At 44.9% G+C, this 15,348-nt stretch overlaps 1 protein-coding gene across 3 annotated transcripts in view; it reads right to left on the bottom strand.

The window, feature by feature from the left end:
* Positions 1-8,745, bottom strand: part of LOC117309757 (leucine-rich repeat-containing protein 37B-like) — a 58,001-nt gene extending 49,256 nt beyond the window's left edge. For 2 of the 3 annotated variants that reach the window (XM_073797457.1, XM_073797456.1), the window contains exon 1: positions 8,617-8,745. In XM_073797457.1, the coding sequence (XP_073653558.1) occupies positions 8,617-8,741 (125 nt within the window). In that variant the 5' untranslated portion in view covers positions 8,742-8,745. Of the gene's footprint in view, positions 1-4,899; positions 4,997-8,616 lie in introns of those variants that run through there. The other variant, XM_073797458.1, reaches the window with a different exon arrangement.
* Positions 8,746-15,348: the final 6,603 nt, after the last annotated feature.

Raw genomic sequence — 15,348 nt, 5'->3', positions numbered from 1 at the left:
AGTGCTAATCCAATTCTGGCAATCTGAACTCTTCCTCCTCAGAGCTGAAGTCTGAGAGACATTCTTCCTCCCTTTGGCCACACGGCTGAGAACAAAAGTAGCTGATTTTCAAAATGAGCACCAGATCGGGTGTCGGGAGGCGAACACTCCTTACAATTATTCTACAATGTTGCCATTTCCTCCAAACTCTCAGTATTCATGTCTCATTATTCATTCACCACTCTGTTATTAGGGGTTACCACTGAATCAGTGATGACTCCAGAACTTCTGTAGGAGGGGTTTGGGGCAGGTGAGCAATTCATTCTGGGAAAGAGAGTCTAAAACCAAGTGAATGGCCCTTTACATTAGAATGGGCAAACTTCCCACACCCCACCTTGTCTCAACAGAGCCATTAATCTAGAAAAAACTACAGTGTCACTTTTCAGAGGTCTACCCTGTGTGCACACATGGAGAAGACACTTCGAATGTTAAAGTCAGCATGTTAAGTAATTTTCTTGAACTACTGTAACTAGCACCCTATTTACTTTCTTCACAGTCCTTTTCATAATCTATTTGATTTTAGTCCTTTTTAATTGTCTGGTACACCTTTAACACCTAAACTCCAAGAGAGAAGGAGCTTTGTCTTCTTTCCAGTGCCTAGCACATAATGGTTTCTAAATGGAACTGATTCCAAGATTGGCCTCATTTAGGAATGGATCTGTTGTCATAATCAGGTTTCCGAAATCTTTGGTATCAATACGGAATCCTTTCCTCTCACATTTCACAGGAAGCTAGACTTCTTAAAGCCCAAACATGGATACGTCTGAAGTTTCCTTGACTGATTTAAATTGAATTAAAATAATTACTTTGTACAGGAAAAACTTTCAAAATTTTTACATTTTTCAGAACATAATCACCTTTTCTTTCTCTACTTTCTTCCCTTCAGAACAAACTTTGCAACATTGGGGTGAGTTAAATCATCAGAAATCTAGCCCCAAATTCAGCTCTCAATGACATGAAACACATTTTTTGCTCCTTTTTAATGAAAATCCTATACGCAGTACATTAATGTTTTCTTTTAGAAATTACGTTGACAACTTAATCCCTAATTCGAGGCATCCATATAATTGGTTTACAAAAAGGTTCTTTGGCAAAATATTTAACACAAGATATATATGAGATGCTGAGATCTGGGTAATATACCTTACTTGAAAGGCATGAATAGTTTTAAAACACTGTAGCATAATCACACTTAACGCCATAGTTACTTTGTTCCCAAATCCCTCAATTCTATTTGAGGGGAGTTCTAAAAGGCCTGTGTCTTCTCCTGTGAACACAACTATAGACATACACTGATGGCCCTCAATCCTGCTCTCCAAACTTCAAATAAGGGGCCAGAGACAAGGCTCGGGACTTGGAAAAGTCCTAGAAATTCCCTGCCTCAAAAGCAGTTTCAGAGTTTCACCTTTTCCTAAGGATGACAGAGCTGAGTAGACATGCCAAAGTCTTCCAAATCCTGCTGGGTGTTTTGAATTACGGCTACACTGGCTGTGTACCCCTTGAGTTTTTATCTCCACATACTTGAATGAAATCCTGTAGTTCCTCTTCGGTTCTAGCATCTGTGACCTCTTTGCAGGGTCTATATGCCAGAGCTATTTTACCACTTTCTGAAATATAGCTAACAAGGATCAATTCACAAGGTTTCTTGTTCTAAAACTTCCTGTATACAATGGTAGCACCCAATAATTAGACATTCTTTTGATTTCCAAAAGCAGAAAATAAGAGCATTTTCCTAGAAGTTCCCTCATCTGACACTTCCGTTTTTATCATAATTACTTGTGAAAAAATATATAACAAGTATCAACTTTGGTTCAAAAACATTTATGATCTTAGAAATAAGAACTAAGGAATAATGACATAGGAATTAAAAGCTGTGGAAACAAAAATGTTCAATCACAATACAATGAAATAGGAAGGCATTAGGTGGGGGTCAAAGTGAGTTCAAACCTGGGGTAGATACCACTGGACTATAATAGATACTTCATGTTAGAAGCAAGGCAAGTGCCTACTCCTTGGGACCAAAATTCTACCAGATACAATGAACAAAGCTTTGGAGACAGAGACAGAGAGCATTTGAACACTCTACTGGCGGAAACTGGCCCATGTACCCTTTGGACAATACAGCTTTCCTCAAGGCAAGCTAGAGCCACCAGGCTTTTTGGTCTAAGGAGTTCTGAGTACATATAAGGAATACCTTGGCATATTAAGGACAAACAACCCAGACATTTAGTTTGGTTCTTAAAGGTTGTTACCCAGAGTTGACAGCTGGTGGAGATTCAGCCTGATGACCAGGGAAGTCAAACTTCACTGGAAGGACTGCCCAGGCGGAAAGGCCAAGACCAATCCAGGTCAACTCTTACAAGCAAATAAGCTCTCTGAAAACTTAGCTAGGATTTCTCAGTCTCTACGCCTGCAAGGCTGTGAAGCAGGGGAGCAATTCTGTTCCGTGAATCTACTAATCATAAAGTTTCCTTCGGGCATAGCCTGTGACATTCTCACCGCTGTATAACTCGCTAGGGAACACAATCAACGCTATTCAATATCATGACCACTTTCAAGGCTCACAAAAACGTAGCCGATTATTATATAAGAATCATATTCACCCAATATATCAGAAATGAAAACTGAAATTAAACTGATTCCAAAAACATAATCTAATAAACTGTTCAACAAGAAAACAACGATAATCATAATAGTCAATATATTTTGTCTGCTTACTATGTTTCAGGCATAGTTTTAAGCTTTTTATATTCATCATCTCATTTACTCTTACAATATCCCCCATTAGGTGGTAAGCTGAATTACTAACCCTATTTGCAAATAAAGAAATTGCACCTTAGAGATATTAAATACCTTCAAATGTCTCTGGCTAGAAAAACCTAAAATTGCAACAACAACAACAACAACAACAAAATCTAAGAGACAAAGTTAGGACTCAAACACAGGTGTCCAAGGCTTATAATCACTACACTATTCTGTACAATAAGCAAGCAATTGAGGAAGAACTGGACCAAACACTTTCTGTATGAACTGAGGCAAGTCATTCTACATCTAAACACTGGGGACAATAATATTTCCTGTCGTTTTTCTCATAAATGCCACAAAGAACAAATTTAAGACTGCTGCTGTGAAAGCATCTGGTGAATGAAAGAATAGGTAATGTTTTAGATAACCATTATTTTCATCCAATTAACTTTTCAATTAAGTTTATTTGCTCACTGAAACAGAAGTACTTCAAGGACAGTCAAAAAGGTCTTACCTAAAACCACAATCAGCAGTTTCTGGAATGCATCTGTCATAGCCTTCTGAATAGCAAGCTTCTGGGTTACCTTCCTTTACATAAGGAATGATAATGACCCTAAATCCAACCAAAACAGATGAATTTAAAATGCCTGTCTGAATAACTGATTTCTAGGTAATGTGTTTAAAACTAAAAATGCATCTGTGATTCTTAGATCATTATCTTAGTGATCAAGGGCAGGCACTACAGTGGGGTGCGGTTGAATGTCTCTGCTGTAGGTATACCCTGGCTTGGCACAGTTTTACTGCTCAGATCTATTCTGGAAGTTCCTAAAATACTCGATGGGAAATGCAAACCAAGAACGTGGCACAAATCGCATATGACACACAGATTTCAAGTGGACAAGCTGAGGCTACACTGCTACAGACGCTGCTCTCCTGTGCGTGAAGGGCTGGATTCATACAGTGAGATAGATTTGGTGGTAGTGCAGATGATCTGGCCTCTCCTCAAGCATCACCCACTCAGGTGGAGGGTGGAGCCTCCTCCACTCCGTTCGCTAACAGCCCTGCCTCTGACTTAAAACCCTAAGCCCAAGTGCCATGGATTCTAGGAAAAAACTCAGCACCAATCGGAATCCCCTTTCTAGGGATCTATATTTACGTTTTCCGCTCAGGCCCTTCTATGGGAGCAAAGGACTGAACATTTACACAAGAGTTTATTTCAATCTTTAGACAATGGTTTTGTTGGGATAACTGGAGGCCAGAAGACATCTGTATTTGAGGGACTATTTTAGCACATAACAAATTATTAACCAAAAAAAACACAAAAACTAACTAATTTTCCCTCCTCCTAAGCTTCTTGGCAGGCAGTCAGTTCTAAAATTCTAAAGTTTAAGGTGCTGTCAGGTGTTGCCTAAGATAAAAACCTATATTGTCAGGCAGAAAAATTCTGCCCAGGGCTTTAGTTGCTTAGAAAAGGTTATGAAGTATCTGAAAAGTTGAGTTTCAGAAAGAAAGGAAAAAAGAGAAATCCCACTCCCTCACCTCCCCATACACACACATACTGGAAAACAGACCTTCCTCCAACTTATCCAAAGGTTCCTCAGCCATGCCAACTCCGGGACTCCTGCACTCGTGGGAGGGCAACACCACCTCTAAAGCACAGAAGAACTTGAGGCTTTGCTTCTGAAGTGGTGTCACAATATCTTCCTTTTCCCTTTCTTCAAGGTTAGAAAGATCCTGAAGCTGTTAGGATTTTGAATTAAAGGCTAGACTTCAAAATATCCTGTTGTTAGAAATAAAAACTAAACTCCAGCAACCCCAGGTAATAGTTTAGGTATGCTATAGCTTCAAAATCAAGTGAGACTTGCAAATGAATGATTCGATATGGTCAACTATTTTTTATTATACACCATGCAAATACTGGAGAAAATTATGGACACCACCATCCAAGTCATTGAGATTATCACTAATTCTAGGTGGCAGGCCAATGCTCAGATACTTCCATGTGGAAGCCTCTCACATCTCCTCCCCATAGCCCTGTTCTATTCTTCCCTCTAAAGTCTAGGAGTTCAGTGTTGAAAGGAGTCTGGTTAGTCAAAGAAAGTCTACAGAGTTTACCTTGATGATCCTTTTTGACCACCCATTGAAACCAAAGTAGTAATTTCCCAATTCTTGGCATCTGGAGCTGTTTAGGGCAGGCGTATTATGTTGAGCCGCCTTATGACTGGTGCCGAGACGAACCTAAAGACATAAAAGACCTAAAAATATCACAACCCTACATAGAGGCTTATTTTGGATATACCTGAGATTTATCAATACCAATTTCATAGAGGGGCTGTGCAGATTAAGTAGCACATTTTAAGCAATGAGTTCACAGTGAGCCCTAAATAAATGTTATTTATTATTTTTAGGTCAGTACTTTTCTGCATCATTTCCAGGGCCCCTGATTAACCGGAAGGTTCCCTGACCTCTGGTGGTGAAAGTGATGATGAAAGCAACCAAGGAAGCCCAGCAGAAGCCTATTATGGGGCTGGAGGTAAGCAAAGGAAGTGAACTGTTTCAGTCGTCTCATCCTGTAGCTGCTGCTTGAGAATATGACCTGAAGAGGAGATAAGATGGACCTGCCACTGAATTAGGACCTTAATCTGTAGCACCCCCTCCCCAAGTTACTAACCCCTGTTAGAAGAGGGAATACGTATACCTCTCTAAATGTAAATAAAGCAACCAAAAGAATTAGAGGTTCATCTGCATTAACAAGCTTCTTTGAGAGTGCAAATATTTCCAGTCTTAACTCTCTCAATAACTTCCATATTACTGTGGAGTTTTTACATCACTAGTTCTTTCTCAAATGTCTATTTCCATTTTGAACAGCGTGTAGTATATAAATACAGTCATAAAAATTCAAATAATACAAATAAAGTCAAAGCATTGTTAATTCTTTGATTTGTTTGTGCATCTTCCCCGTCACTAGTTTACGAGCTCCTTAAGTGCTTGAAGGAACCGTATATTATTCTTTCCTTGTTACCAGAAACAAGCATAGGTCTTGGCATATAATAGGGGAGTGATGGTCTGTTGACTGAGTGAATGAATGAGTACATAAGAAAATGAAATTATTTTCTCTAACTGAAGCTGCCTGCTGGGAAGGAGAAATGAAGACTAATTTTTAAATGTTGAGTGTCACATGGGAGGCTAGGCCCTGTACGGTGAGTCATAATGGAGCTGTCCTGGACAATTAGGAAGCTTCAAAGGGCTCTGAGCCCCTGGGTAGTAGAGACAGTTGACATCTGGGATAACCTTGCCACAGTTCTTGCTGGCAAACATATCCCTTCGTGCTACTGAGAAAAACTCAGATACATTAGGCCTTTCCTTCATTTTAAGATGTTATTATCTTTTCTGTATTTATAAAAAATACAGGGGAAAAAAGATAAGAAGTATGTATACCTGCCAATGAATAAAAGAACACATAATTGGAACTTCCCTGCTGGTGCAGTGGTTAAGACTCCATGCTCCCAATGCAGGGGGCCTTGGTTCGATCCCTGGTCAGTGAACTATGTCTCTCACATGCATGCTGCAACTAAGAGTTCACACACCACAGTTAAGGAGCCTGCGAGCCACAACTAAGGAACCTGCCTGCTGCAACTAAGACCCGGTGCAACCAAATAAATAAATAAATAAAATTTTAAAAGAACGCATAATTAAAGTGGGTAACAATTTCGGGCATGTGAGCAGTAAACTAAGGCTCTGCATTAAATAAGGAAATCTAATACGAATGCCCTTTCCTCTCAACTGTATAGTGACTTGTAGAACATTCTATCAGTGCCAAGCTTTATGCTGTGAAAACCTCAGAACCTAAGCTTATGGAATGGTCTTAATGTCCAATATAAGAAAAGAACTCATTACTCACAAGTGACACCAAGTAACTGTTTCATAATCTTTCCAGGACCATCTGTAATATCTGAGTGGTTATGTGAAATGGTCGCAGGGTCTACAAACAAAAGAATGCCTGGCACAAAATCATTTCAATCCCAGGGAGTACAGCCAGGATTGAAGAGGATGTTAAACAGGGTACAGAAGTGGGAGGTAGTGTACCTGGAGTCACATCTGAGGAGAGTTCTCAGATTCAATAAAGGTGAAATCAGTGAGTAAAGAAATATGGGTGAGAACAGGCAGCAAGGTCAGTAGGAAGTAGCCAGAGCGAGAAGCCAATCAGAGAAGACACACAATTATAAAGGGAAAGGTCTGGAAATCTAAGCCTCACTCACTTATTCAGAGGAATTGAAAAGGTCCTTGAAAAAGGAATGGTGGCTGAATGGAGGCACATAATGAAATGTTAATTCTGGGCAAGTAAGATTGGATGGCATGTTAATATGGAATAAGGTTTCTACAATGCATGAGAGAATATTTTAACCATTTTCTGGAATGTGAAGGGAGTTCTGAATAGGCAGTTTGAGAGTGATGATGAAGCCTCCTTTATGTTACATCTGACAAAAGTTCCTCAAGCTCCGGACTTCGCTGGTGGCACGGTGGTTAAGAGTCCACCTGCCAAGGCAGGGGACACGGGTTCGATCCCTCGTGCGGGAAGATCCCACATGCCGCAGAGCAACTAAGCCCGTAAGCCACAACTACTAAAGCCTGCGTGCCTAAAACCCGTGCTCCGCAACAAGAGAAGCCATCGCGATGAGAAGCCCACACACCACAAGGAACAGGAATCCCCGCTCGCCGCAACTAGAGAAAGCCAGCGCGCAGCAACAAGACCCAACGCAGCCAAAAATAAATAACTAAATTCATGAAAAAGTTTGTCAACCTCTCACATTTGAAATTCACATAAAAGTAAATATAAGGAAGACTCTTGTGATGATTTCTTAAATTAAGGGGCAGCATAAAATGACATGGGGTTTAACATCAGTTAAGTTTGGGTTTGGCCTCTAGTTTCCACCTTTACTGTCATGAACCTTAAGTAAGTCACTTAACCATCCTGAGTTCGAGTTTCTTCATCTAAAAAAAAGAAAGAAAGATCTGGGGAACTGGGGGATCAGTGGAGCAGTGAATCTGAGAGCATTCTGTACACCACAGTGCTGTACAAACGCTGGCCTTTCCCCCCCCCACCCCGCCCCCGCCGCTGGGATCTTAGTTCCCGGACCAGGGATTGAACCCGGGCCCTCAGCAGTGAAAGTGCAGAGTCCTAACACTGGACCGCCAGGGAATTCCCGATGGCCTATTACTTTTAAATTCAGCACTTCATCCCAGTAGAGCGAGGAATTCCACATTTGGACCCACCTTCACTGGAGATGTCTGGAAAAGCTGCTTCTGGTCGCATGCCTTTTGGGCTCTGTGGGCATCCCTTGCTGAATAAAACTTGATGATGCCATAGAACCCAGGACCGGCCACTGCTGCGTTTGGGAAGACTCGGACCGAATACAGAAGGCCAAACTGGGAGAAGACTGAACACAGAATGCTGTAGGGTGGTCCCATGCTAAGTAAGTGCAGGAAATTTCACGCCCAGGAAAACAAACCGCCCATTCCCTTATATTCCCCCAGCCCTTCGCCACAGGCAACTGTGGTGAGCCGGCAACTCCAAACACTTCTCATTTTATGAACAAGTTTCCCTCTGAAATCCTAAGCTTCGAGAAGCATTAGGAGGCAATGCCGTCTGTTGGGAACTATCTCTCAAAAATCTCTGGGAGCGAGCTGACTGCTCAGGTCGGCTCTAGAACTAAGATTCCTCTCAGCGGAGACCACAGGCAGATGAGGTGCTGAAGCAGTACCCCGGGGCGCCCAGTTACTGGGGCGCGGGGCGGCTTCCTCCACCCCTCCCTCCGCCCCGGCTCGGCTCACTTGCAAGGCCTCGGCCGTGGGTCCAGAGCTCGGCTCCCACACCAGCAAGGTTTTGTCACCCGCGACGGGAACCGCAAAACGTACCAACTCCACCATTCTGCCGTTACCGCGCGTGCGCGGCTCATGGCGCAAGCGGACTGCGCCTGCGCACGCGCGCCCGCGGTTTTTAAAAAATGGAGCCTGAGGGGCGGAGCCAGCTCGGTGGGAGTGGGACGGGGGCGGTGCTCGGACCTCTCCCTCGCCCCTCCACTCCGGGCTTGCCTCTGCCTCTAGTTCCGCTTCCGCCACCCGCGCGCCCAAAAGTTTTGAAGTTTAGCGTTTCTATTGAAGTGTATTTTTAGCGTAGAGTCCAAAGTGTGAGTTTACAGGATCGAATGGTGCGGACATCTTTACAGCAGCTGGCTTCATCTTCAAAGTTCCAGAGGAGACTAGAGTACTAAGTAGTTAGCGCTAACTATCCACTGAACTTTAAAAATTTAGATTTCCCGACTCTGTGTGAGAAATGACCACCAAAGATGCAATCCTTCGACTTGAGTGTTTGCACGAGTCTTAAATATGCAAATCAAGGTATAACATTAAAGCCATCAACAGTCTAGTACGAAATTCTTAAAAAGCTGGTTTCCAGCCCATTTTCCTAAAGTACTCCCAAATCACCCAGCACATTTCTCCATCCCCACCATGACTTTCTCCACCTCAATATATCAGACCCTTAGCCCCACCCATTACCTACTTCTGAGCTCTTTTACTTCAAGAATTGTTGACTTTGGAGGAATTACTTAGATCTTGATACTGTTTCAAACCAATAACTATAGATTTATTATCCATATCATTATCCATTGCGTTCATTGTACGTATCCATTTATTCATTGTGTCCATTATCTGTGTATGGAGAAGATCCATAATCTTCTCCAGATAGATTATGAACACCTCATGAACAATATTTACAGATTTATCATCCTTTTTCTAGTACCTAGCACCCTCATACTCTATTAGGTACTCAAATACACTTGGGATTAATCATGACTAAATTAACACATTCTTTGCACAAGGAATGCTTTAATAATTCCAAAAATATAGAAAAATTCTTCATCGTGGTCTTCTTGGTTTGCAAATGACAGTCAGGAACCAGGGGCCTGGGCCTGGATAGGAACAAGGAGTAAGTCCTAGAAAACCATTTACTCCTGGGGCTCTGGTCAGTTTTATTTGTAAATGGGAAAGGAAGAAAATAACATGAGGTGGAGGCAAGAGGAAGAAGAAATGAAGAATTCCCAAGTGAGGAGAGGTGTTCTGGAATGACTCCACCACAGGCCTGCTCCCTGTCTCATGCCAGGTGGCATCCTGTCATCCAGTAGGACAGTGGCCGGCCTGCACAGTGCAACCTCTATTTTACCCTGTGGAGAGAAAGAAGATTGGTTCTTTTTTTTAATTAAGAATCAATTTTATTTATTTTTGGTTGCGTTGGGTCTTCGTTGCTGCACACGGGCTTTCTCTAGTTGCGACGAGCGGGGACTACTCTTTGTTGGGGTGCGCGGGCTTCTTATTGCGGTGGCTTCTCTTGTTGCGGAGCACGGGCTCCAGGCGTGTGCGCTCAGTAGTTGTGGCACATGGGCTTTGTTGCTCCACGGCATGTGGGATCTTCCCGGACCAGGGTTCGAACCCGTGTCCCCTGCATTAGCAGGCGGATTCTTAACCAATGAGCCACCAGGGAAGCCCAGCAACACTTTTTATAGAAAATGTTGCTGCCAATTATGTAGAGAGGGCCCGTGGCAGCCGTGTTTATGTTGCTTAATTTCTTCCATGCCTGTAGCTGAATGAATGGAGCTGGGACACAGGGTCCAAGCTGAACCCATCAGATCCTCCCTGCCAGGCACTTGGACTGGGACTGAGCCTAGCTAGTCTCTATGGTTGCTTAGGACATTAGCCCATAGATTCAGGGCGGACATAGTCTGTCTGGTAGACTGTAGAGCAGAGAAAGCTGGTCTGCAGAGGGAGTAGTGAAGCGAATGCACAAAGAGAAGCAGAAACCTGCAAAGGAAAGTTTCCAGCCCTGCTTCCACCCTCTTCCTGAGGCCCAGCTGCACCCCTCGTGTGGGCTCAGCAAGACACCTTGTCCTCTCAGAATAAATCTCCCCCAGCTAGCTCAAGTTGCTCTGTTCCTGCAACCAAAAGAGTTTTGTTTAATACGGTGTCAGAGGAAGAGCCAGATCCCAGGTCTTCTAAGTTGGAGTTCCAAGCCCTGCCACATCCCACATTTTTCTAGGCTGTAGAAAAGGTCAGGTCCTGGCCTACTGTCCCTTTCTCTGTCACTACATCTTTCTTAAGGCTCTGCCCACTAACTTCGTCCCACCATGGCCTCCTCTCCAGTTCTTCATCCCCCCTGTTCCGGACACAATCTTTTTCGCACAGTTGATGATTGAAAGAAGATTTGGGCTCAGCAGTTCTGAAAGGGAGAAAGAGGATACCCGTCAGTGCACAGGGGACAGTCCCGAAGACTGGCTCTCCCTGCAAGCCAACACTAACCAACATGCGTCCATATACAGGTATGGTGAGGAGGCACCACCTGTACTTGGAGAAGTCCTGGAGCCCTACTCCTTTTTTTCTTTTATTTTTATAGGCTTATGGGTGTCCAAGGCTTTGTAAAAGGCGGGTGGTGTCTACATAGAATAACATGGTGGAGAGCTAGCTGAGTCACAAATCTGGAAGCTGTCACTGTAGTTGGGCAGCAGGTGAGGTACTGGTTGCTGGTGACATGCAGTCAGCCCCAGAGGTGACTGGAGAAACACCTGGAGTTGATCCTTAGTTGGTCTCTGGAATGTTCTCACTGGGATGAAAGCTGGGTAGACTGCAGGCAGTGCAGCACTGGAGAGAACATAGCTGCCATTCAAAAGGGCTGCCAGAGGAAAGATGTCCATAGGGAAATATCATTTCTCAAAATATGGTCTCTGGACCTCTGCACTCAAACATCTCTGGGATGCTTCTTTAAAAGGCTGATCCTGGGACTTCCCTGATGGTCCAGTGGTAAAGAATCTGCCTTCCAGACTTCCCTGGTGGCGCAGTAGTTAAGAATCCACCTGCCAATGCAGGAGACATGAGTTCGAGCCCTGGTCCGGGAAGATCCCACCTGCCGCGGAGTAGCTAAGGCTGTGTGCCACAACTACTGAGCCTGTGCTCTAGAGCCCGCGAGCCACAACTATTGAGCCCACGTGCCGCAACTACTGAAGCTCACTTGCGTAGAGCCCGTGCTCCACAACAAGAAAAGCCACCGCAATGAGAAGCCCACGCATCACAACAAAGAGTAGCTCCAGCTCACCGCAACTAGAGAAAGCCTGCGTGCAGCAATGAAGACACAGCGCAGACAAAAATAAATAATAATATAAATAAATAAATAATCTGCCTTCCAATGCAGAGGATGTGGGTTCAATCCCTGTTCGGGGAACTAGGATCCCACATGCCACAGGGCAACTAAGCCCGCGCGTCACAACTACTGAGTTCGCACGCCTCAATGAGAGAGCCCGCGCGTCACAAACTACAGAGCCCACGCGTTCTGGAACCCGTGCCACAACTAGAGAGAGAGAACCTACTCGCCACAACTAGAGAGAAGCCCGAGCCCTACAACGAAGATCCTGCACGCTGCAACAGAAGGATCCCGCATGCTGCAACTAAGACCTGACGCAGCCAAAAAGTAAAGAAAATAAATAAATAAAAATTTAAAAATAAAACGCTGATCCTAAATAAGTAAATAAAAATAAAGTCTAGTCCTGGACACACACACGCCCCCCCTTATCAAAAATAAACAAAGCCACGTGCTACTTAAAATGGTAAAATCAGAGTTCAATCAATAATGTACAATTGCAGTGGTAGAGGGAAAGAGACCATCATGAACTGAACTCAACTGCGACTGGTACAGGGCTTTTAAAGGGAGGATGAGGGGATGAGGAGGGGGGAGGGTCTGTCTAGTCAGAGAAGTGAGAAGGGGAAAGAGGGGGTGGTCACGTGAAACCCATCTGTGCTGGCTAACTGACGCTTCTCAAAGTTAGGCTCCTACCCTGTCCCAGAAGCTGGGAGACAAGGGCCCTATCTTTAGGTGTTGGCTAGGACAAACAGCAAATCCTTTAGGCAGCCTTGAGCTTTTTTCAGGCAGCCACTTTAAGGAGGGCTAGGGTCATCCTAGACATGTGGTCTCGAGCTGTTAGAAACTCTGTTAGTGTTTGTTGACGTCTTTAGAGGCCAAGGTTGGATCTAGAGGAAGGCTCAGAGGAGCCTGGCTAGAGTTTGGTCCAGCAGAGAGTCTGTCACCCTCCAAATCCACGTGCCCACCCATCCTGAGTCAACCTCAGAAGCAGAGGGACCCATTTTAGCAAGCCTTGTTACGCTCACTGAACTGCTGAGGTGTGGAAGGAAGGGGGGCAGGGAAGTAGGGGCTGCCGAGGTTCTCTGGCTTCTTCGGGGTCGGAGGTGAGCAGGGATTTGAGGGTGGGAGAGGCCAGGTGCGAGGATGACTGGGAGGGAGACTGGACTCTTGTCTTGGACACTGGACGGCTCCCCCCGCCCCCCACGGAGGTGAGGGCCTCTCACTCCTGGGGAGCACCAGGCCCTGGCCAGTTCTGGCCCCTGGGGTCCTGGTGAGAGTGAGATGCGTTGACACCTGGAGGATGGTAGCGGAGCACCAGTTTGGGGACGTGGGGGGGAGCACGCCCATTCAAGAAGAGGACAAGTCCCCAGGCCTGAAAGAGAAGCTGAATCATGGTTCAAGGTGAGGCCTTAGGTGCTGGACGGTGATGTTGGAACGAGGGTTTGGCGCCACCCTGTGGAATATTTCGGTAAGACTTCGATCTGTGAACAATATGAAGGCTTCTGGTGGAAGAGGGTCACACGGAGAATGGTGGAGCCTGGCTCTCTGACAAACGAGCCACCAAACTAACCCTGGACTACTTAACCAGGATCCTACACGAGAGATCAATAAATGTCTTTCTTAGTTAACCCACTGTTGTTTAGGGTCTCTATTGCAGCAGCTGAACTTATAACCTAATAAAAGAGTGGGTACATGTACTGGTTAGTTACTGCCACAATAATGCTATGTAATAAACCCATCCAGAAATTCAGTGGGTTGGAATAACGATTCCCATCAGTCTACCGTTTGGCTGGTACAGCTATGGTTTAATGCTCTGCTGGCTGGGTCTGCTCTGCTTCTCATTGCTGGTCTGCAGATCAGCCAAGGTAGCTCTTTTCCATGTGTGTTCATTCAGGGGCCCGGGCTGAAGAGGCAGCAGCTACCCAAGAGAAGCACACGGGGGCAAGCAGCATCAGGCTTCCTCCAGCTGGGCACGGAACTGGCACGCTCTCATTTCTGCCCATTCCATGGGCCAGAGCACGTCACATGGCCAAGACCCAAGCCAGAGGACTGGACAGTACACTCTGCCCACAGTGAGACATGGCAAAGAGTCTGGATGCAGGGAGGGATGAGGAATCGGGACTAAGAATTCTATCTGTCCCAGGATGTGGCTGAGTCTTGGCTGGGGATGTGGGCAGATGACTGTGATTTTATTCCGCATCAATAAACAGCAGCCACAGGACCTGTTGGCACGGCTATTCCTGGTTCTGTAACAGAAGTAAGTGTTCCACAGAATGCACACCTTCCACGCTTTCAGGTGTCACCTCTAAATGGAACATTGTGAAAGACAGTGTCCATCAGTGCGCAGACCCAGACACTGTTCTCTATTAGGTCAGGAACGCTGACAAGGCAAGAATCATATCTCCTTCCTCTCCCCGATGTCTAGTAGCAGGCCCTGCCCCCAGTGATGACTCAGGAATATTCTTCAGTGAATTTTAGACCATTTCTTCATTCTCCCCATATGATTCCTTGTGAAATACAGACCGACCTCCTAGAGGTCAGCACAAGATGTTATGTGTTGGCCCCATAAGCTGCAAAGGAACTATGCCATTTGGAGCTGAGTTTTTTACCCACATCAGCCTCACGTAGGGACCTCACAGAAGAAAAGGTTTGTACAGGGTAAACATCAAAACAGGTTAGTGAAATGTCTTTCTCTAGACTCCATTTGACACTGGAAAGAGACTCATTGCCTGAAATATCCTAAGAGGAAGGCTGTCTAAAAGCACAATCCTAGGGAGTTCCCTGGCGGTCCAGTTGTTAGGACTAGGCACTTTCACTACCTAGGGCCCAGGTTCGAACCCTGGTCGGAGAACTAAGATCCCATGTGCTGTGTGGTGCGACCAAAAATAAAAATAAAAAATAAAAATAAATTTTAAATAAAACCACAATCCTAGTTAGGGATCCACGTGGACTTAAAGACAACTTTAAGAACAGTGAGATTCACCATCAGAGCCCGCACGGCTCCACAAAGCCCCTTGGCCCCTCTCATCATGTCTTTGTCCCTGTCATCGGGGCAGAAGCAAAACTGGCCCCAGATGCTCTCCGTTCATTGTTGCCTTGCCCTGCAGACTTTTTGCCCTAAAGGAGAACCACTTAAAGGGAGCCATGATTAACCCTAAAGAATGCCACCATCACCACTGAATTCCAGGCACAGGGCATGAGGGTGGAAAGCGTATTTTAGGGCAGTGACTCATGGTAAGTCATAGCTTCCAGTCCCTAAAAGGGACTATTCAATGTCAAACTACTCAGGCCCAGGCCGGTATAAGTGGAGGGGTGGGGAACGCAGCATTCTTGAGAGATGTGTTGGTTATGACGCATGTAAAAGATTTTAGAGCTTTTTA

Source organism: Tursiops truncatus, chromosome 20 (genome assembly GCF_011762595.2).
Source record: "Tursiops truncatus isolate mTurTru1 chromosome 20, mTurTru1.mat.Y, whole genome shotgun sequence".
Taxonomy (NCBI): domain Eukaryota; kingdom Metazoa; phylum Chordata; class Mammalia; order Artiodactyla; family Delphinidae; genus Tursiops; species Tursiops truncatus.
Note: the sequence above shows the minus strand (reverse complement) of the source record. Positions and strands in the feature narration are given on the sequence as shown.